Source organism: Mytilus californianus, unplaced genomic scaffold, assembly GCF_021869535.1.
Source record: "Mytilus californianus isolate M0D057914Y unplaced genomic scaffold, xbMytCali1.0.p SCAF_6, whole genome shotgun sequence".
NCBI lineage: Eukaryota > Metazoa > Mollusca > Bivalvia > Mytilida > Mytilidae > Mytilus > Mytilus californianus.
In genome coordinates, this window is record NW_026262712.1 from 63,331,504 (window position 1) to 63,355,223 (window position 23,720).

Below are 23,720 nucleotides of genomic sequence, written 5' to 3' on the forward strand. Positions count from 1 at the left end.
GACGACGCCGGACGACGACGACGACGACGCCAACGTCATACCAATATACGACCACAAAAATTTTTTTGCGGTCGTATAAAAAAAACTACTTTTTGAATCAATCTGAAATTCTAACAGGCAAAAGGGCCTTATAAATATTACTAACAAGAATGTGTCCATAGTACATGGATGCCCCACTTGCATTATCATTTTCTATGTTCAGTGGACCGTGAAATTGGGGTCAAAATTCTAATTTGGCATATAAATTAGAAAGATTCTATCAAAGGGAACGTGTACTAAGTTTCAAGTTGATTGGACTTCAACTTCATCAAAAACTACCTTGAACAAAAACTTTAACCTGAAGCAGGACAGACGGACGAACGGACCCACAGACCGAAAAACATAATGCCCCTAGGTGGGGCATAAAAACAAGAATGTGTCAACAGTATACGGATGCCCCAATCGCACTGTCATTTTCTATGTACAGTGAACCGTGAAATTGGGGTCAAAAAACTTAATTTGGCTTTAAAATTAGAAAGATCATATCTTAGGGAACATGTGTACTAAGTTTAAAGTTGATTGGACTCAACTTCATCAAAATCTACCTTGACCAAAATCTTTAACCTGAAGCGGGACAGACGAACGAACGGAGGCACAGACCGAATAAAATGCTCCGCTGGGCGCAGCTTGATACGTCCGCAGAGGTCGAAACCCTGAACAGTTGGGGCAAGTATGGACACAACATTCAAGCTTGATACAGCTCTGAATTTGGATTGTGATTAAATATTTGACACAGCATAGGTTTCTGACACAGAATGAATGTGGTCTAAGAACTTAAAAATTTTTTAATTTACCTATTATGGTCCAATATCCAAAATCTAAATACATAAACGGTTAGATTCAGTATATCAAAGAACCCCAAGAATTCAATTTTTGTTGAAATCAAACTAAGTTTAATTTTGGACCCTTAGTACCTTAATGTAGACTAATTTGAAAACGGGACCAAAAATTAAGAATCTAAATACACGATTAGATTCAGCATATCAAAGAACCCCAATATTTCAATTTTTGATGAAATCAAACCATATCATTATTATTTGCTTTTATATATAAATCAAAAATAACCAACTTAAAATGGAAAATTTTAAAGAAAAAAAAAAAAAGGAAAAAACAAATTCACCCCAATTTTTTGAACCCCCTTATGATTCATCACCCTCAAACTCAATCCCAGCCTTCCCTTTGTGGTATTGTTCCTTGCAGTACAATTTCAAAGAGATCCATATTATTGTCTGGAAACTGTAAAAATGCTTGTTTTTTGGCCCCTTTTTTGCCCCAAATTCCTAAACTTTAAGGGCAATTACCCCCAAACTCAAACCCAGCTTTCCCTTTGTGATTTGGAACCTTGTAGTACAATTTCATAAAGATCCATACACTTACACACAAGTTATTGTTCTGAAACTAGAAAAATGCTTGTTTTTTTGCCCCTTTTTTCCTAAAATTTAGAGGCATTTACCCCCAAAATCAATCCCAGCCTTCCCTTTGAGGTATGGTACCTTGCAGTACAATTTCAGAGAGATTCATACACTTGAACACAAGTTATTGTCTGGAAACTAGAAAAATTCTTATTTTTGGCCCCTTTTTCCTAAACGTTTTGGGCAATTACCCCCAAACTCAATTCCAGCTTTCCCTTTGTGATATGGAACCTTGTAGTACAATTTCAGAAAGATCCATACACTTGCAAGTTATTGTCATGAAACTAGAAAAATGCTTGTTTTTTGCCCCTTTTTTGGCCCCTAATTCCTAAAATTTTGAGGCAATTACCCCCAAAATCAATCCCAGCATTCCCTTTGTGATATGGAACCTTGTGGTACAACGTCAGAGAGATCCATACACTAACACACAAGTTATTGTCTGGAAGTTACAAAAATGCTCATTTTTGGCCCCTAATTCCTTAACTGTTGGTACCATAACCCCCAAAATCAATCCCAACCTTCCTTTTGTGGTATTGAACCTTATGGTAAAATTTCATAGAGATCCATTCACTTAAACTAAAGTTATTGTGCGAAAACCAATGTGTCTTCGGACGATGACGACGCCGGACAACGCCAACGTCATAACAATATACGACGGAATATACGACGGTCGTATAAAAACATAATGCCCCTCTACTATCGTAGGTAGGGCATAAAAAGTATGTTTGTCCTTGAAAGTCTCTCTGGCCAAACAGAACTTTGAAACTATTCTGAAACCACAACAACAATAAAGCAAATAATCAAATAATCAAATACAAGTAACTTTAATCTATTTTCTCCTTTCATATTTTTTGACAAATTCCAACGGTTAGTTTCCTACTTTCATAATTTCTTCAAATTCATATAAAGCAAATCATGATCAGTTCAGTGTTTTGATGCATTTCCCACCTATGGCACATCACAAGAGGTCAACCAGTAAAAAAAACCTAGAGCAACCGACCTACATGTACATGGAAAACAGCTGGTAATTTCTTGCTAAATTGATCAATGATTAGGAGTCATTTTGAATATTTATTTCAGGGTCTAATAGGGTGACAAGATTGGAAATGTTTTCAATGAGGGAAACAAATTATTTTACATAAGTGTTTTGCACATAGGAGATACATTGTACCCCTAATTTTGACATTTTTACCTATTATGTCTGTTTTATTCACACATCGTTGTCAATATAATGGAATTTTATGCGACTGTCATACATGTGAGCAGTTTAGCTAGCTATAAAACCAGGTTTAAACCACCATTTTTTACACAAGAAAATGCCTGTACCAAGTCAGGAATATGACAGTTGTTATCCATTCGTTTGATGTGTTTGAGCTTTTGATTTTGCCTTTAAGGACTTTCTGTTTTAAATTTTCCTCGGAGTTCTGTATTTTTGTTATTTTATTTTTTTTGTATAGTTTAAACCATTTCATTAAGATATTCATGTTTTGTTTTCCTTAAGTTGTACAATGTTCAAATTTATTATGCAAATGTAAACATAGATTAAGGATCATCACAATTTGGCAAGCAAGACCACAAAATTTATCTGAGTACAGAAAAACCTGTAGAACTAGAAATGTTTTAAGGCACAGCTGAAACCTACGTCATAATGAAAGTTAAATAGTTACAAATATTGACATGCATCTTATAGCTCCTACAATAAATATTTAAAATTGAGAATGGAAATGGGGAATGTGTCAAAGAGACAACAACCCGACCATAGAGCAGACAACATTTGACGTGATCATAACCAGATAATATCAATGTTTCAGAAATGGTTTGGTACCGGCAGCAACATTCCCCCTTTTATCTCCAAAAATATTTATTTTAATCAGACATTATGCATCACAAAAAAAAACCTAATTAACCCTTTATTCTTAATTTTCAAGAAAAAACCGCATTAGATATGTTAAAAAAAGAACAACACGTCGGTTGCAGCTTCATAATTTTTAAAAGCACTTGGTGACCCAGATCTTCGCGTACATGCCGCCAACAAAGGCAATACAATGAAGCAATATAATTTACACTTGCATACACAATTTAATTGATCGTTCATATTCCAATATGACTGTGTTTGATTTCTTCATACTTGAGTATGTTGATTCAAGCTTAAGGACGATGTAATCGTTATATTTGCAATGCCCGTAAACAAAATTTTCAAGATGGCGGTATTAATTTGGCCGGGTAAATTATCCGGCAAATATTTCATCGCGATTTTGGCAAAATGAAGAATATTTGTCGGGAAATCATGATAAAAATCAATTACAATGCTTTACCTGAAACTTCTTGTAGAAAAATGTTTAAGTGACAACTAGTTCAAATGTAACAACAGGCTTCTTCTTTTGTTGACTAACATTGAGTACGATAACCTGCCCGCAAATTTAATTTTTAGCCTCTTTCTGAATTTGGGCGAGTTTCTTCCGCGAAGCTAACCACAACGAGGTTTCGGCGAACAAATGAAAAGTCATTCTGGCGGGATATTCAGTTATATAGATACAATGGATAAGCGTGGATTCTTGAAAAAGAAACCATGAGCCCGGAGGGCGAATGGTTTGTTTTTCACGAATCTACGCTTATCCATTGTATCTATAACTTAAACTTTTGTGTTAATTTCTTTTCAAAATTTAAGCCTTTTCTTAATTAGAAGGTATTGTAAGTGAGTTTAAATAACCATGTTATCGTGTCCAACGATGCATTGATAAATCTCAGATCACAATTAATTGGTTAACAAAATACAAATATAGCACTTCTACCTTTAAAGATCTTTATATTACCAGGCATATGAATATTATCTGTTTATTCAAAATAAGACATATTCGAAATTATTTCTAATAAAATTGAAAATGGAAATGGGGAACGTGTCAAAGAGACAACAACCCGACCAAAAAGCCTATATAAAGTATATATAATAAGTATGTTATCGAAATTTTTCTAGCATGCAGTCTAAGCACATCACGATTTTCTCGCATAGGTATTTGCGAACAAATCTTTGTAAAATTATGTAGTAAAACAGATGAAATCATACTATATTTATAAAACAAAAATTGACAAATAGAATGTAATCATTTTTGTTTCAAACATGTGAAATAGCCAATAATAATAAAAAAAAAAAAACCGGTAAAACTCGCTATTACATGTATTACAAAAATATCCACTATACCATGCACAATTAGAAAAAAACCGGGATCACTTAAGAATTGGAACAACAGAGAGAATACAGGGATTCGAACCTAAACCGACAAATCCCTATCTTTAACTCATTGATTTTAACCATGCTAACCTCGCGGCTAACAACTCATACTATACGACTGCCTATTGTTTCTATATAAAGGTACAAGCCCTGTGTGTCCGATGAACCAATGTATATCAGATGTTCATTTAAATGTATAAAATAGACATCTATAGTGTAATCCATTGGTAGCCGAGAGGTTTCGTCGATGTGTTGATGTCAGTCACACATAACAGATTTCAAGAAAGGGTTCGATTCCCAGTGAAGGCATATAAAAATTACAAAAAATAAAGGTAAGTTTTTAAATTAATTCCATTAGTGAACAAAAATCAGTAAATTAGCCAATTCAAACTTAATGAAATTAGGCACACAAAGGAAACAATTGAATATAATTTGGTGAGTCAATTTCAGCGGCAGATTTAGGAAGCGTTGATTCTAGAAAAAGAATCCACGGTAAATGAATAGGCTGACGTCACCACAATGGTTTAAATAGAAATAGTAAAAATTTCAGTGGCAGCTAAATTCTACATAGGAGGATCAGGGGGGGGGGGGGGCTGGGGGGCCCGGGCCCCCCCCCCCTTTTGTGGGAAAAAATTGGTTGATTATATAGGGAATCACTGAAGCATGACTGGAGCGCCCCCCTTACAAAAAGTCCTGGATCCACAACGGTTCTTCTGTGTAGATTTGAGAAAGACTAGCAGTAACGCGAACTTCCGAGAAAACACCAGCCACATGATAATCGAAGCAGTGCGCTCTTGAAGGTCCGCGTTGTCGTGCACATTTATCATTTTTGCCATCAAAATTTCAAATAAAATTTGCTAAATATCTTATTGGTGTAAATAAAACTGCAGTTTAAAATATAGAGAATTCCCAATTATGGACAAAAAGTGCAGATTGAAGACCCAAAAATATATAAAAAAAAAGAAGAAAAATAGGGCAAAGGAATAAAGAATAGAGAATAATGGGGTGCTGAAATATAAAGAATTGAGAATAATGGGCAATAAATAAAGAATAGAGAAAAAACGTCTAAAAAGTAACAGAATACCAAAATGAATACCCCATCCAGATCCTTATATAATCCGGGTTGAAATTCCACGAAATTCCACGATCATATGTAGAGGGGGCCGGGTTGATAGAATATCATGACAAATGGTAAAAATTGTGTCATGATATTAACATTTGGAAATAAAACAACTGTGTGTGTGTGTGAAATTAAGAAAAACACAAACAAAAAGGAACGTGTGTAATCCCTTGAGTGGTTGCCATTTCTTCATCTTGGTTGCTTTGTGTCATAATTGTTTTTCGTTTAGTGTCAGCAGAAATCAAAATCTTGGTTTATAGTTTGAATTGTTTTACATTCATTTTGTTATCCTGTGGCCTTTTGTACGGTATGTGTTAACGTAATGCTCATTGTTGAAAGACATTTTTTATACGATTTTTATAGTGTGTTCTTATGTTTTGCTGTACAACCACTGTCCCAGGTTAACTTAGGGGGAGGGTTGAGAGCTCACAATCATGTTTAACCCCGCCACATTCTTTATGTGCCTGTCCCAAGTGAGGAGCCTGTAGTTAAGTGGTTGTCACATTTATAAATTAGGCCGTTAGTTTCCTCAATTTAATTGTTCCATTTTGTTCCACATTTTTCATGTCAGCGCCATTATAACCGACTATACGGTATGGGTTTTTCTCATTGTTGAATGCCATACGGTTGCCTATAATTGCTTACATCCACATCATTTGAACTTTGGTGGATAGTTGTCTCATTGGCAATCAAACCACATCTCCTTATTTTTTAAACGGCGATCAATCACATGTAGTTGTTCAAATCCTTGTGCTTTTTTCTTTGGTAGATAGTTCTTATTATTACAAACATCCTATTATTACAAGCATCTTCTTATTATTACAAACATCTTATTATTATTACATTCAAGTACTGAAAAGGTCTTGTTATTTCAAATAAGAATATACATCGTTATGGAACGACCCTTTAACTTCAAAGTGTGTGTGGGGGGGGGGGTTAGGTTTTTTTACTAAAAAAAATATACTGATCCCCAATTTGATGAAGAAAAAAATATTCTGGTCAAGCAGATGACAAGAAGAAAAATATTCTGAATCATCCAGATTTTCTTCATACCTTATAGTGTTAAATATTGACAAAAATTATTTGATGTAAGAACATAGATATAAGAAGATGTCACAATTTGTAAAAGTAAACCATTATAGGTCACAGTACGGTCTTACTCGTTCAGTTTAAAGCAAGGAGAATAGTAACTGGGCTGCCTGTGTACGCCAAACTATATATTTCGAAACGGGCTGGCAATTGCTAGTAGACAGAAGAAAGTCAAGAAAGCTCAATATGTTCTATTCGTTACATAATTAGTCTGTCCCTGATTATCACTGAGATTTAATTTCCCCACTTGTTTGTCAAATATATGATAATCATGATTTGCGAAATAGTAACAATTATGTAGTACTCCGTTAGAGACTAGATATAACCAGACAATACCCTTTTTCCATCTATTCTACTATTGAATGGAATAGCCTAAATCCCGACATACGGACTTCCCGAAATATGAAGAAATTCAAACGAAAGATAAAAACTATATTAATACAGCCACCCTCCCACTTTAGTTGTGGTGATAGAAACTAACTTGATATTATACACACACGTTTGAGAAATATGTGCAGTTCTTTAAATGCAGACCTACATCGTGCCGATATTAAACCCAATCCCACATGCAGCTGTGGCTATCTTGTTAAAGGATTGTATTCACTACTTTTTTTAGTTTCTTTTTTCACAATGAAGCAAGAGAAATGCTGTATATCAATTGAGCTTAAATTGGCTGATACCCATAGTTTTCTGCAAAATATAGAAATATTTCTGTCTGTACAGAATTACACGAAGATTCAGAACATATAATTAAAATTCTGAATTCCTACTTTTTTCACACTTCACTCCAGTCTAGTCTGGTCTAATATTCTGAATTCCTACTTTTTTCATACTTCACTCCAGTCTAGTCTGATCTAATATTCTGAATTCCTACTTTTTTCACACTTCACTCCAGTCTAGTCTGGTCTAATATTCTGAATTCCTACTTTTTTCATACTTCACTCCAGTCTAGTCTGATCTAATATTCTGAATTCCTACTTTTTTCACACTTCACTCCAGTCTAGTCTGATCTAATATTCTGAATTCCTACTTTTTTCACACTTCACTCCAGTCTAGTCTGATCTAATATTCTGAATTCCTACTTTTTTCACACTTCACTCCAGTCTAGTCTGATCTAATATTAACGTGTATTTTGTTTTTGTTCGTTTTTGTTATAGTTTGTAGTACATGCGTTCCAATTATGTTTTCTTCATTATCAAAGGTATATGGGAGAGGACGTCACTAATGTTGTTATAACTTGTGTCCAATCCCTTTTGCTACTTTTGCAAATAAAATATGTTTATACTAAAACAACTTTTCATATGAGGGGGACCATGACGCCCAGGGATGGTAATTTGGTTTTTATGATATAAGAGTGGACATCTGAACTTGTTGATATATTTAATAAATTCATCATTAGAGGGTCGACCGCGACACGTTGAACTCGACAGGTCCTATTGTGGCAATTTAGAATATATATGGATTAGGAATGAGAATTAACAGTGTTAGAGATGTTTTAAAAATAATTGCGATATAAGGGGGCTGTGAACAATCACTGAGGGAGAAAAATCTATGGTGAATGGAAAGTACTTATCCTTACAATTAATGATATTCATGGTGTATGGATGGGGATCTGAATGATTGATTTTTCATATGTTTAACAATTTATCAAATTTTTTAGGGGAACGGATCATGGCCTCCTGAGATTAACCCCTAAGGTGCAACAATAAGATCTTTTCAAACAAGAACATTTAGATGGTTTCGGGGTAAACTCGAGAATGTCCCTAAAAATCTATTAATTGATATTGATGTCAAGGTCAGAGAACATCTTCAATGGGTCCCGACCGTGATATTGTTTCGACATGACCAACAATGTGCAAAATATCAAACGACGTTGTAAAAGAAGACAAGTTTTATGAAAATGTCTAACAAATCAGCAAAGACCCATCGAAACAACATCTGATACACAAATTTAATAATACTTTTAGATATTTGGATGATATTTTGGCTCTCAATAATGACGACTTCAGTATGTATACTAAAGAAATGTATCCTGTTGAACTTACTTTAAATAAAGCTAATACTAACAATGACCACTGCCCTTTCCTCGATCTTGATATCTATATCATTAATGGAAAGCTTAATGCTAAAATATATGATAAAATAGATGATTTTTCATTTCCTATCGTTAATTATCCATTTTTAGATGGTGACGTTCCCGTTGCAATAATGACAAAACTGGACAACGCAAAAGAGTTTGATCGTATGACCACACTAAAACAATGAAAACCTGATAAACAAAGAAGCGTTAAAAGTTCCAACATACTAGAACATAATCTCATGTGATTCTTCCACACATTTTTGTCTCAACTCACTGGAGTTGGATACCACGTGATGCCAGTTTCTATATCGATCAAATACAAAGTCCACAGTGTAGATACTATTCTGTACGCTATCTGGAAGTCGCGATTTTCGAAGCGATGATTTCCAACTGGCTAACAGGACGGTTTTGCCTACGGAGACTTTTCTCATCATTTGTTTACTCCTATATCTATAAAGTGCTTTGAACATCTTCAAGGTATGCATAGCATCATAAATATGAGTAACTGTAACAAAAACATGCATAAGAATATAAAATATACGTGTGCATCACACCAACTTGATAGAAAAAAGTGAAATCGATGGACAATTTTGCTCTCGTAGTACAAAGCAAATAATCTTTTAATGCAAATATTTGCATCAGTTTACAGTTAAATATATACTGTTTCAATATTCTTTTCGTATTTAAGTAGAATATTCGTATTTTCCATAAAAAAATATGTTTTCCTTAAGGATCCCAAAATAAATTACTGTACGATCAGTCTAGAACTGACTGTATTCTAGAAGCGATTTCAGATTTTTTGACTGTATGACCAGTCGTGATTTTGAAAAAGAAACAACGGCAATTTGAAGGTATATACGTGTCTATGTGATATTATGAACTGTCCAGGGAACTATAACGTGTAATTTCTTTCATCAGACAATACAAATATATTTCTGATGATTTTTGTAGACGGCATTTGTATGGGAACATATATTTGGAATCCCTTTTCTCCTGGGTTGGACCCCCTCTCCGTTTAAAAATGGCTGGAACCCACAATGTATATTAAGTGGTTTATGAGGAGATGAACTTACAAAACCGACGAAACATATTGTACCGGTCCAACGGAAAGACGGACTTCATTATCACTATAAACCCCCGCTTTACAAAGTGGTGTACAATTGAGTGTCAAAGAGACAGCTCTACATCCAAAACAAAGTGAAGGAACTGTGATCAATTATAGGCTACAGTACGGCCTCGAATGTGTGTAAATACATGCATTTTTATATAACAATTAAATCTGTGTGTTTGTACAATTTTAAGTATAACGGAGGACATTTCTAAAACTTATATATACAACAAACCTTCCTCTTATTTTAGCAACATTTAAACATCCTTATACTTAATGTAGTAAGTCGAGTACACCCCATCAGCAACAAAACATGTTTCATAAGTTTTCAGGATGTGAATTTATTGAAATATATTTGTGTTATTTAGAAAAATGCCACCTTCTAATGTATCGTAAATAACTTTGAAATCACCACTAGAATACAGTGAAATAAAGACTGATCATACAGTTTCAAAATATACAAGCGATACTGATCGTACAGTGAGAAATTCAAACAAGTGTATTTTTTTTATTTCTGGCTTCAAAGATCTGGTTGAAACTTTTACCACCACTTGAAATATACTTCATTTAGTTAATTACGTCTGGTTTTTACGTTAATTTGTACAATAAGAGGGTAAAAAGATTGTTTTTAGGTTCACCGACTGATTTTCCTTAGTGATGCACTTGAAAATCTCTTGATTAAGGCAAAGATATATACGAATAATGAATGTGCTGAATTTAATTCTAAACCATTTGAGAATATCGATGTCAGCTGAATTAATCATTAAGCAATGTACAGATGATCAACTTACCGTTTAATTCAGTATATCCATCAAATTTAAAATGTGATCCAAAAAGTTCTCGCTTCGAAAATCGCGACTTCAGAATAGCGTACAGAATAGTATCTACACTGTGAAGTCTACATACACTTGTAAGTAGCCTTATCAAGCATTTAACACTCATGCATGGCCTGCAGCAAGTTTTTTTTAATTCTAACTCCTAGCGATCAATCGATTACCAGGTTTGCAGGAGGAAAACTGTATTTATTCTTGTATCATTGTATTAATTGTTGGTGGTGTGGGAAGAAGGAAACTTTCATTTTCCCTACCATGCATATAAGGTCAAGGTCAAAGATTCTCTTCAATGGTACTCGACATATTGTCTCGACATGACCACCCATGTGCAAAATTTCAAACAAAATATCAAATGATTATGTCAGAAAGGAGAAATTGTAACGACTCAGAAAAGACATTTATAAAAAAATTATTTCACCTCTAGGTCAAAGTTCTGGTTTATAATGAATCGCAAAACATTGTCTTATGGTACTAAAACTCCATACCAAGTATCATGAGTATATGTAAAAGTCAAGGTTTTGTGAGAAGAACCAGAAGATACACTGCTAAAACAATAGGTCTAGGTTGATCAATCAAGAGATATAATGAAACCGAAATATGTAATTTATGTAACATGCAACACTGTCTTTAAATAGTGCAATGCACCACCGTAGACTGTTATGTTGCATCATAACAACAAAACTGGACAACGCAAAGGAGTTTGATCAAATGACCACATTAAAACAATGCAAAACAGAGGAAAAAAGAAGCGCTAAAAGTTCAAACATGCTAGAAAATGTGTGATTCTTCCGTGCATCTTAGTATGGACTCACTGCAGTTAAACCACATGATGCCAGTTCATATATTGACTAATAGTCATATGAAAAGTCTTCATACACTTGTAAGTAGTCTTACCAAGCATTTCACATTCATGGTTTGTAGCAAGTTCTTTATTCCAACTCCTAGCGATCGATTACCATGTCTTCAGGAAGAAAACTGTATTTCTTGCATCATTGTATTAATCTCTGATGGTGGTGGTGGGGGGGGGGATTTCCATTCTACCCTATACCATGTATGAATTTAATCATGCAAGGGCTTTCTATAATTGCAACACTTTCAAAAAGAATCAACATCCATCAAATTTTTTTCAGAAGTACCCTTCAACCGCCCAACCTTCTAAACCATTTTTTTGGAATAGCATTCTTTAAGAATTCATATGATCCATTATAATTACACACAAAGATAAAATTACAAAGGTCATTTATATTAACAAAAACAAAACACAAAACACAAAAACACAAAAAACAACTTTTGATTGCAATAAACAACAAAAACAGTGTACATACTTTTGTTCTATGATAAAACAAAATTGAATAACAATGTTACATTTAATTTGGAAACATACAATTTCGAAAATGTAATACAATGAATAAAAGTAACATCAAACCAACAAGCCTTTAAGACATACTATTGGCTCTGTACAATAATTCTGACGAAGTATATATGTACAACAGAATCACGCTCCAATATTACAATTTCTAACTTAAGACTATATAGCGTAACTGAGCAAAACCCTTTGAATATGGATTACCCTTTTTATTTTGTGAGGTCAATGAATGTGAAAATAGAAGAAACCTTCTTCATATGAAATTCTTATTCTTAACTGGGATCAAATCCATTTACAAATGATAAAGTTGTAGAATATTGCATAAAGTCACAATGCCATTGGTATTTACACTACATTCTTGTGATAAAGCGGATCACAGAGACATTTTCTACTTTAAAAATTTAAATACTCGATTTTTAGATTTAAACTATCTCGGCCCCAAGACGTTTGAAATAAGACACTCATAACAAATCTAAACACTTATCTTAAAAAATAGATCATATAATGTACCCTATCGGGCATTTGTTTAAAACAGGTTAAAATGGTTTTTTTTTTTTTTTTTATACTTTTCTGATATTTTCATGCTTGAGTATTAAAATAACAATTTCTAGCTGTTGTACGGAATTTTGCATAGGAATCGACATTGCTTACACGTTAGATGCATTTGACAAAATACTTAGCACTAAAAGCTGAAGCTGACATATCAAAACGTGAACTATTCACAACATTTAATTGAATCCAAATGGCTACAAATACTTTAAAATCACGAATTTCTGCCTCATATTATGCTGTTAGCTGTTTTAACCCTCAAATGTTACACATTCATACAACAATGGATAATTCTGAATCATAGACTTTTGGAAGTTCTCTAGGTTTTTATTTGTTTTGTAGTTAACCTCTGTAAGTTCTCTCAATTGTGTAAGTTTGTCCATACAACGAGCAAACCTCAATTGTTCATTTGGATGTGTCTTCTTCACAAGGTGAATAAAAGATTGTATAATTTTCCATTGAAGTTTCTCTACAATTTCTGGTTCACGAAGAGAACACCGATCTGCAATAAAAAAAAAAAGTCCAGTTTAATTTTCTAAGGCATAAAGAATGATTTATTAAACGTCTAACTTTTCATCTTAAAGCATGAGAGGAAAGTTTTGTATTCAACATTACATAGGACATATAATCAGAATCTAGAAAAAAATGTTAGTCATATCTACATCTATATGACATTTTCGGAAGAATCTCTTTTAGAGGTAATCATCCATTTATGTATTGTATTGTCAAAGAAAATCCAAACAAATTGATTTTTGCCAACTGCTCCTCATTATATATGAATAAATATATATATAATATATGAATATGAAACATAAAAGATTACGATACGTGAACAGAGCTAAGGATTTATCAGAGCTAAGGATTTATAAGTTGCAAATTCTAATATTTTACGAAAGAGTTATGTACATTGTTGCGTGTAAATGATCTGCATCAAAATTCGCTAACCCTGACAACTCACATGTCTCGCTCCGTTTGGAGCTCATGAGGGTCTGGATGGGGTTTACAGAATAGCGACTAATGGGCAAATAATGCAGAACAAAGGGCAAAAAATACAGAATAGAGAGAAAAAATAGACAAAAAATATAAAGAATAGAGAATAATGGGTTGCTAAAATGTAGAGAATAGAGAATAATGGGTAAACAAAAAAAAAAAGAAAGGAGAAATAATGCCTAAAAAATCAGAGAAGAAAGAGTTGAAGGACCCCATCTAGACCCTCGTTCATGATATTACAACAAGATTGTTTATTTTAAATAGAAAAATAACACTTTATAAATTTCGTGCGTCCCAAGTACTTTTTCTGAATTTTCCTTCATCAGGAACGCTCATTTGAAAGTCAGGGGTGTATATATATGAAAACGGTAGGAGCTATATATAACCAAAAGGGAATCTAAAAAGAATAGCCAAATTCATCTATTGCCAACTTTGCCTGATGAAGCACCGACAACTGAGCTGATGATACAATCAATCTACATTGATTTTCGACTTTTGAACATCGTCTAACTACTTCTGCCTCTTGTATGTAATTACTCATAAGTATGTTGCTTGTGATGGGTTTCGGGTGTCTCTCACATCAATGGAATAATATCCCTGCATAGTTATATTCTTTATACTTGTAACCAGTAAAATCATTTAAAATATTAAGAGTTATCTCTCTTACCTCTAGACAGAACAACAACTCCTCTAAGCAAAGCAATCTCTTCAAATGTTAAATCAAGTTTCTTTATCTTCCTTGTGAAGTTATTTACAATTTCAATATTTTCAGGACTTCCCCACATTTGTTCAACTTGCTTATGAGTGAGTCCACTATTTTCATCAGCTGCAAATTTCATATCAGGATTATTTGTGAGGAACTTTCCAAGTAACCAATACTCAAATCTAGCGGCTGAAAGAAAAATGATAATCATTTTAATACTTGATTTAATCCTATTCCTATATAATTGTCTAAACATTATTGGTAATTTCATTTTTGGTATTAACCACAATCCCGTTATTGGTGATCAACTATTTTTACGGGAGTTATGCCTCTTAGAAATGTTAATTACATTGTATTATTAGCGCCTACTTTTCTTATTGGATTGTATGAATTTTCAATCTAATGGATATTGTAGCAATATTTCGGACAAGTTTGAGAATCAACTATTCAATGGTATACATAATGCTCGTTGGTAAATGGATAAATGCAATGGAAGTGATCTTCTTTGCACATTTCTTGTTTATTATTTATTAAAAATGTTGACCCTGGACTCCTATTCTTTTATTTATTTTTTTAAGGAAAAAAGAGAGTGTGGAAAAAATATGATATTTTTCAATTTTTTATCCGGACACACTTCCAAAAGGGAAGCTTGATTAATATTTTGATGGAGAAAAATCTGTTGTTTTTCTTAAATCTGGATTTGAGTTTAATATTATAGCAGAGAGCAATTAGTTTTACTGCTACTACTAGGCAAATGTAAAATACAGACAGTATGCAGAGAATTTATCATCCGAAACAAACAATTACCTGCATTACATGTGTGCTAGAATCATAAACTCTATAAAAATGGTCTTGCTGTGTTTTATTATAGTTACAGAGTTTTGAAACGGGAACCCATATCTAGGAGTGGTGCAACATATTTGAACAAACCTTTGATAAGTGTGAGTTTATCATTATTATGAACATCTTCCCAGCCAGGTATTGACTTGACAAAGGAAATATATTTGACGATTTCTTTCTGCATAGATTCTGCAACTTTGGTAAACATGCCAATACGTCCATCAAGATCAATACCAGTCACCATGAAAAAGTTGTTGTATTCAGTTGTTGACAGACTCTTCAACTGACCAAATAGTTCATTCTGTAACTGGGTTTTCTCCTGAAATGGAATTAAATATTCAAGTTGTGTATGCTATACAAATTGATTTCTAAATTAGAGGCAACACTAGTTGACCAATGTCCATTAAAAAGATACAAATCAATTACTAGAAACTGAAGGTAAAAAAACAAAAAAAAATAAGGCAATCGTATGAACTCTGAAACGAGCGAGTCCTGGTTCGTTGATGGGGTTAGCACCTCCTAATATGCATGCACAATCCACCAATCGAATCCACACTCGGTCAAAATGTCATAATCGAGTAAATTTACAGTTCAGACGACTATTCTGGAATATAAAATTCTAAGACCGCGAAAACATGTCTTAAGTGAGTTGAGGCACATATATATCGTATATTCGTAAACAACATAATGCTTTGTTTTTTGTTCTGTATATTTCCTTAAATTGTTCTCAAGTTATAACTTACTGCTTGAAAGTCGTTAGTTTCTGTCTGCTCTTAAAATATGCTCTGATTAAACTTAACTTTTGTATTTTATTTTTTAACAAAAATACATCTCAACTATAATATATTTGAAAATTTACCCAAAACTCCCTGTGAATGACAGCTGTGTACTCTTTCTGGAAATGTTTCCTCATTCCAGGATATAATATTTCTTGTGCAGAAACCATGGTATTTATCAATTGTAGTTGTTCCATGTCATCTGCTAAGTTGAATGAAGCTCTCAGCTTCTTTTGTGGACGAGGTGTCATGCTATAGAACTCTTGCTCAAATGATGAATGTGTATTCTTCCTTGATGATAAACTACTCGAATTGGACACCAATTCAATGCATGCTGTAAAAGATATTAACATTTCTCATCATTCCTTACTGAACAGACTATATTTTTTTTCTTTTTATAATGTAAAAAAAAAACCAAATGCATCTCAATCTCCCCACTCCCACCCCACCCCCACTGGACCCAGTGATGAAGACCTTTTGTTGACCTCTGAACATTTTGTGTCATTAAGTTGCGGTTTCATTCACCTATACAAAAATCTCATTTAATTCATATTCAATACTTAACACTTTGATATAGTTGCGGGATAATAATATCAGAGACATATTTATTATGTATCTGATGATATCAACGTCAGTATACGATTTTCATTTTCACGTTTTTTTATAACGTTTCTTCAAAATGACTATTTTAAACTGGTGCTGTATAAAGGTACATACATGTACTTGGAGATCCAAACTGTGATGACATACTCTCATCTAATGTGGTAGTATCTGGACTATACTGTTGCACACTGTAGGGACTACTGGCTATACTCTGTGGACTGTGCTGTTGTGGTATTTCAGTGGTGGTTGTAGTCTGGGGAGTGAAAACGTCAACTAACTCTTGAGTCAGATCTATCAATTCATCTGGATTCAATTCCAAGAAATCTATCTTATCTGATGTGTCCACATTCTGGCCATTTAAGAACATGTCTAATCCAGATATTTCAATATTCTCAATGTCATGGTCAGTTGAGTTTATAATGTCAAGGCCATTCGGGTCTGTGAACATATCAAAGTCTATCCCATTTTCAATTGATGCAAACAAAGATGATGGTTCTAGTGATGTCATGTTTTCATGATTGTCTTCAATGGCAGACTGTAAGGAATTACTGGCAGACTGAAAGGAATTACTGGCAGACTGAAAGGAATCACTTACAGACATAATGCTACTGCCAATAACTGATGATTGTAAAGTGTCATTTGATGTGAAATTTGTCCTCTCCATTAATGAGGAATATTTGTCTGAACTTTCTAGCATGAAAGATACAATGTTATCATGCACAGAGGAATCTTGAACTAGGTCGCTTTCTGGTACTGAGATAATTTCTGGTAACTTTTCAGCAACCGAATCAGCCATAGCAAAGTTATCGTGCAATGCTTTTTCCCTCTCAAGTTGTTTCACTTCCAAAATGGTCTTGGTTCTAATGGCAACAGTGTATCGACCATGACGTACAGCTGTAAAGAATACAAACATACATACTTATACATATATACGGAAGAACTTTGCCATATGATATATATTGAACATAATAACTTATTAGTAAGTTTTATATCTTTTTCTGTTTGCACTAATTAAAAGTTGAAATATTCTTAATTTTAATTTGGCAGGAGTTGTAAAACAAAATCAACTAATCATGCAGACCTGAAATCAATCAAGGTTATCCTTAAAAATGGACATCAAAAAGAAAATTTTGGAAACCTAATGTGCAGGATGTTGTCTGATTAATATTATGTCATTCCTTTTTTATATATCAAACGCATATGAATTTTAAAATGAGAAAATTGACGTGCATTTATATATTTTGACAAAAAGGCAATAGAATTACACATCACAGCCTTTTCAAATATCAACTTAAAATCCTACAAACTGACATCCAAATAAAAAGTCTTTTAATTTTTTAGTAAAACATTTATTTTTTATTTTTTTTATTCAATCACAAAAAGTTTCGTAACATAAAACCAGTTAATTTACCTTTTTTTGACATTCCCAACTCCAGACATTTTTTAAGTCTACAGGCAGAACAGTTAGCTCTTTTGTGGTTGATAATCTTGCAGTCACCATCTCTTGGGCAGACATACTTGTTGTTTTCTACCAAAGACCTCCGGAAAAATGCCTGCAAGTAAAAGTTTTCACACTTGAAAATTGATTGAAAATTGGTTATCATGCCAAGTCTATACTTCAAAAAATCTCATAGTTATTTATGGTTGCATCTTTTGTTTGCCAATCACTTGGTGTTTTTTTTAAGAATCTGTCAAAACCATAATTCTGAATTTTCATAATGTTTGAATTGTTTTAATTATTAAACAGTATTATATGGTAAATAAAAACATGTTTCTTTCAAAGGTCATGTATCGTTCTTACAATAGTAGTAACCACATTGTATATTTGTCTGAATGATCTGTGCTGATAACATGATTACAGGATCGGCTTATTTATCTGAATTTCTTTCTACATAGGCTTTATTTCACAAGTACGATATGATAACCAATCACATTTTCTCGCTAGCTCAAATTATACTTCATACCTTACATGCCTCGCATGTGTTGACTCCATAATGAATTCCTGTGGCTGTTCCTCCACACACTCGACAAGGTGGCAATGTAAGTGGCTCTGACATATTTTACTTGCTGCTGTCTAGAAATCTAAAAAACGAAATAAATAGAATTTAACATTTCAGATATTTTGATGAACAGTCAACTAACATGTATTTTTAGGTAAAACGAAATTTTGTCTAGTTTTGCTTGTTTTTGTATGGAACTAGATTTGGTTTTCTTGGTTACGTATTGAAACGATATATACTTATTATATATCAAAGAGAATATAATGTATTTCTGTTCTAAAAATTGCTTACCGTGTTTGGTTTTAGATAACAACTTTTTGCTATAAATATCCCCCCTGAAACACATTATTAAGGAAAATATTTTAAAAGAAAAAAAAACAATAATTCTAAGATTTTTATAATTTCTTTGGCTTTAGAAATCTAATCATCTTATCCTGTAAAATCCATGATGTAATTTTACTATACCTTGACCCGGGGTTAACTTATTCGGCGACACAGACTAAACCAGATTCATATCAACAGTCCTATTTAAACTCAAGGCCAGTAAAAATCTAAGTTTGAATGACTAAGTGACATTGTTGGACTCCAATGTCAATTGGAGGTTTTAAGTTGTTACCTTCAGACATAGAAAATTCTATAATATGGAAAACAACACTGCTATTTGCCCTATAATCCCAAAAGAGTCTGTTCTATACACACATACACAACCATCAGAAGAAGTCTAATTTGAAAGCTAAAAAACTGTTTCTATGAAAAAAAATTAAGCATACTTTTTGTTCTCAGCTTGTCAGTTTTGTTGACTTTTTAAAATGAAATAATGTCAGCAATTGACGTAAACATCAATAGTGCAAGGTGTTGTCTAAACGTTTTGACCGTTTGTTCTTCTTTTTGATTATATATAAATTATAAATTTAAACGCATCCGCATAAATTGTGTTTAACTTTCATGGAATGTCAATTATTTGTTGAGGTATTTGGGACATGCTTGTCAATAAGATATTTGATGTCCATACTGAGGCTCAAAGTTCGTTCTTGTTTTTCCACTTTATTACATGTAATTATAAAGAATATATATTTCAATTCATAAACTTAGTTTTCTTCCGTTTAAAAAAAATTAACGTACTAATATACAATGAACGCATCTACCGATATATGAATTCAGTCCATTAAAGATCCCTTATCATATGATCATATAGCTCTTAACGTTTCTACCATAGGCAGTTGTCTCTGAATTTATTTTTACCTATATACTTTAATATAACACTTATAAATGTAAAAAGAATCAGAGACAACTGCCTGTGGTTTCTACATATTTATATATCCCGGCTTTAAACTGTTTAGGTATGAGCGTTCCTGATAAAGGGTAATACAGAAAATCCCATCGGAAGTACGAACTTGATAAAGTGTTATTTTCATTTGAATGTAATAACAAATACATTTAGCCTATTTCCTTTTAAATTATAAACAGTTTTAAGTAAAATAAAGATTTAATAAAGATAATTATGTAGAAAAACACGTTATTGAAACATATTTATAAGACTCAGATTTCATTTAACTTCATAAAATGTGATAAGAATATGATATCAGTTTGTTTTAAATTATTTTTTATTTTATGCACATTTTTATGTTGCTAGGCTTGCATTTTAATATATACATTCAGAAGAACGTCAAATGTATGTGTTTAGTCAAATCAAAGGAGCGTAACCTTTATATATAACCATAAACAGAGGAATATCAAATGCAAGCATATCCCTTAAAATGCTCTTCAACTTTTATTTGGCTTTTTAAACATTTTTATTCGAGCGTCACTGCTGAGTCTTTTGAAGTCAAAACGCACGTCTGGCGAACACAATTTAAATCCTGGTATCTATGATGAGTTTATTGATATGAAGTTACTAGTAACTGATATCTGAGTCTTTAAATATTTTTCAATAATTTGACATTAGGCATAATTCTTTGTAACATTTTTATTTTACTTAAAATCAATTATTAAGTAAAAAGAAATTGGGTGCAGGTATTTCTTATTACATGTAACCCACTTTAATTAATTCTTCACACTTATATAATGTAATAAGAATAAATGTTTGACAAAAACAATGAAAAAATCTCGACTGTAAAAAATGCACAAATAGAAATGAAAGTGTTAATCTGTTTTTCGTGAACATACGATGAAACTTAAGTTTGTAAGAGTTGCGTCCACAAACTGCAAAATACATTTTTTTTATCTGAAGGTATTATTCCTTAAATATTCAAGTTGAATGGATAAATAATACATAGTTCTGACAGACAGACATGTTAATTCCTATATACATGTATATATATACCCTAAAACTTGGTTTACGAGGGTTTATTACTTGTACAAAGCACCTGTGTCTAAAATAAATGAAAAGAAATTAATAAAAATCCTTCCTGTTGCAAACTTGACACATTATCCGAAATTTGTACAAATATAAAGTTTGGTTTAAATTCGGCAAAGACTCGAAGTTCAACTCAGATAGACGTCTAATTTACTTGATAATGCTTACTTGCTAAATTGTGTTGTCGAGTGAGACACCAGTGTGAGTTATTCCGTATAATTATATGTATATATATGAAATTTACAAATCCTTCGTCACATGTATTTTCCCTGTCATAAAATATTTTTTTTGTTCTATCTCATTCACTTTAATTGTCAACGAAGATCGTCTGTAATTATAATAATTGGCACTGAACGTCTCCTACAGCAAATACTTAATGAAGCAAACACAGTCACCACCTGAAGGGTATATAAGGCAAAAGGTAGAACTCACAGGTAGAAAAAGGAATTACCCTAACACATAGTGTTATATATTTTTAAATTATATATGTATGTGTTTATGAATATGAGCGGAACGCAGTGCATTATCTCAAGATTTTATATTCACAAAACAATCAAAGGAAATTTAATAATGTTGGTGAAAGGATCAGATCAAACTTTGACGTCACAACAATCACACACAGAGGGCATGCAATATACTATAGTAGATCTATAATTAAAATTCAATCGATAGACAGCTATCAACAGAGTACAATGTCAAGGTATATTCTAGATTTTGACTATTCATAAAATACAGTTAATGAGTAGTGTGTTTTATACTTTGCATTATCATTAAAAATGTGCAAAGGCTTTTTTTTTCTCTTTTTGGGATGTTATTCAACTAATGTTCTAACTGCAGGGGCGTAGCTGGCCTAAAATAAAGTGCAAGCATAAGACTTGTATCGCCGAGCGGAGCTAGGCGAAAAATTTTTGGGACCTTTTTATGCAGAAACTTATCATTTTTCGGTCATTTTCCAGGTATGCCATGCTTACGAAATTCACATTACTCCTTATTAACATGGTTGTTTTCAAATATAAAATAAATTTTATAAAACGGGAAGATCAGTCGACAAGTCCACCGAGGCGTTTATCAATAGAAGTGCAATCAATGGACACATGGCCAACCCGGGAACAGATAAGACACAAAAGAACAAACAAAAACATTAAATAGTGAAAACTAAATACAGATAAAAAACACGAACCCTGAAAAAAAATGTGGCGACCTCCAGTGTTCCGGAAGGGTGAGCAGGTCCTGCTTCTTGCAAGACACCCGACCGTAGCGTTTCTCACTACGGTCATTTTCGAATCGAGGGAGGGGTTTCTACGACAACGGTAGAAGGTCACTTGGGACACAGATACCCAAGGTGAATTAATAGTCTTTTAGACGAACGGACAATGGAAATACGAAATCAAACGGCGACTTTTAAGTCTTGACTTATAAGTGAGGGATATAAATCTAAGATGTTTTCAAGGTTATTGCGTGTATTGAGCCTGTACTATTAAATGTTAATACTGCATGTAAGACTTATAGTATAGTTAATATCCAAAGTCCATACATCTATTTTTTGCCAAGGCAAATGATTGCAGAGCTCTCTCGGTGTCGATATTCATTTCTCTGTGAACATGTATGAATGCCAACGAAGATAGTCTGTCCTGTACCATGGTTGAACGGAGATAAGTTTTTAGTCGCCGTAATGCACTAAATGACCATTCAGTAGTTGATGAAGTTACTGGCATTGTAACGATAGAATTGACACGATTGCAAATATTGAAGGATATAGTTCCTTATTAGTCACTGCTAGAGACGACATCAGAGATTCTCTATAACATCTGGACCCGACCAGCGTCTCTGCCATCTCTTTACCTCAGAGTTGAATGTTCCTTGATTGTCCGTCAAGTCGTGTCTGACCTGACTACTCATTCGTAATTCAATTTCAGAATATTTTTTTTTTGTGAAAATAATGTGCAAGCAAATGATTTTTTGCGTAAAGGCAGCTACGCGCCTGCTAAGCATAAAAAAAGTGACGGGAATTCATGTGAATTTCTTGCCCTCCTACATGATATGCCCATGTAAAGTTAAAATTAATTTCTTATTAAATATTAACTTCACAACTTCCAGGCATTTCATGATAAATGTGAGAGCGAGAACTGCATTTAGCCAGAACTTCTCCTTTTTTAAGACAAGATCTACAAATAAGCCACATGACCGAAATCGTAAGATGACTCTTTATACGAGTTATTTCTCTTTAATGTCGATTTTTATCATTTTATTTTGCGTTATTGCCAATTATTTTGAAAACTTAAATAGATAAAGAGAATATTTGACTAGAAAAAATAATCCACAAGACAAGATCTACAAATAGATAAAATTCATGAAATCGTTGACGGTTTTTTTATAGGAGTAATTGCCCTAAAATGACAGATAGCGTTTTTGCGTATTATTTTGAACACTTGTAATATATATTTTGAAATTAAATAGCAAAAAATAATCAGCAAGACAAGATCAATTTAATTGTCAACATAGCTGAAATCGTCAGTCAACTCTGTATAGGAGTTATTGCCCTTACATGACGATTTTTACCAACTTTTTGCGTTTTTGCCTATTGTCTTGAAATCCATGACAGATAGATAAAAATTTAAAACATAAAC

At 33.0% G+C, this 23,720-nt stretch overlaps 3 protein-coding genes across 54 annotated transcripts in view; 1 reads left to right on the forward strand and 2 right to left on the reverse strand.

The window, feature by feature from the left end:
* The window catches only part of LOC127704711 (zinc finger and BTB domain-containing protein 17-like), a 172,083-nt gene extending 168,195 nt beyond the window's left edge, over positions 1-3,888 (reverse strand). For all 50 annotated transcript variants that reach the window (XM_052208905.1, XM_052208851.1, XM_052208854.1 and 47 more), the window contains exon 1: positions 3,767-3,888. The gene's annotated coding sequence lies outside the window, so the exon portion shown is untranslated. The remainder of the gene's footprint in view (positions 1-3,766) is intronic.
* Positions 1-23,720, forward strand: part of LOC127704734 (U1 small nuclear ribonucleoprotein A-like) — a 1,100,970-nt gene that overhangs the window by 876,836 nt on the left and 200,414 nt on the right. The window lies entirely within an intron of this gene.
* LOC127704713 (uncharacterized) lies at positions 12,133-21,523 on the reverse strand. The gene is made up of 8 exons (XM_052208907.1): positions 21,262-21,523; positions 18,702-18,819; positions 18,149-18,290; positions 16,852-17,631; positions 16,218-16,468; positions 15,449-15,677; positions 14,483-14,707; positions 12,133-13,327 (listed from the first exon to the last, which is right to left on the reverse strand). The coding sequence occupies exons 2-8, from the start codon at positions 18,792-18,794 to the stop codon at positions 13,077-13,079; spliced, it is 1,971 nt and encodes a 656-aa protein (XP_052064867.1). The 5' UTR covers positions 18,795-18,819; positions 21,262-21,523; the 3' UTR covers positions 12,133-13,076.

Excerpts from the sequence above, each read along its gene's own strand:
- LOC127704713 (XM_052208907.1), bottom strand. The coding sequence starts at position 18,794 with ATGTCAGAGCCACTTACATTGCCACCTTGTCGAGTGTGTGGAGGAACA. Across the intron at positions 16,469-16,851 it reads GTTTGGATCTCCAAGTACAT|CATGCATTGAATTGGTGTCC; the intron begins GTATGTACCTTT and ends TATCTTTTACAG. Across the intron at positions 14,708-15,448 it reads TAAACTCACACTTATCAAAG|CCGCTAGATTTGAGTATTGG; the intron begins GTTTGTTCAAAT and ends TTTTTCTTTCAG.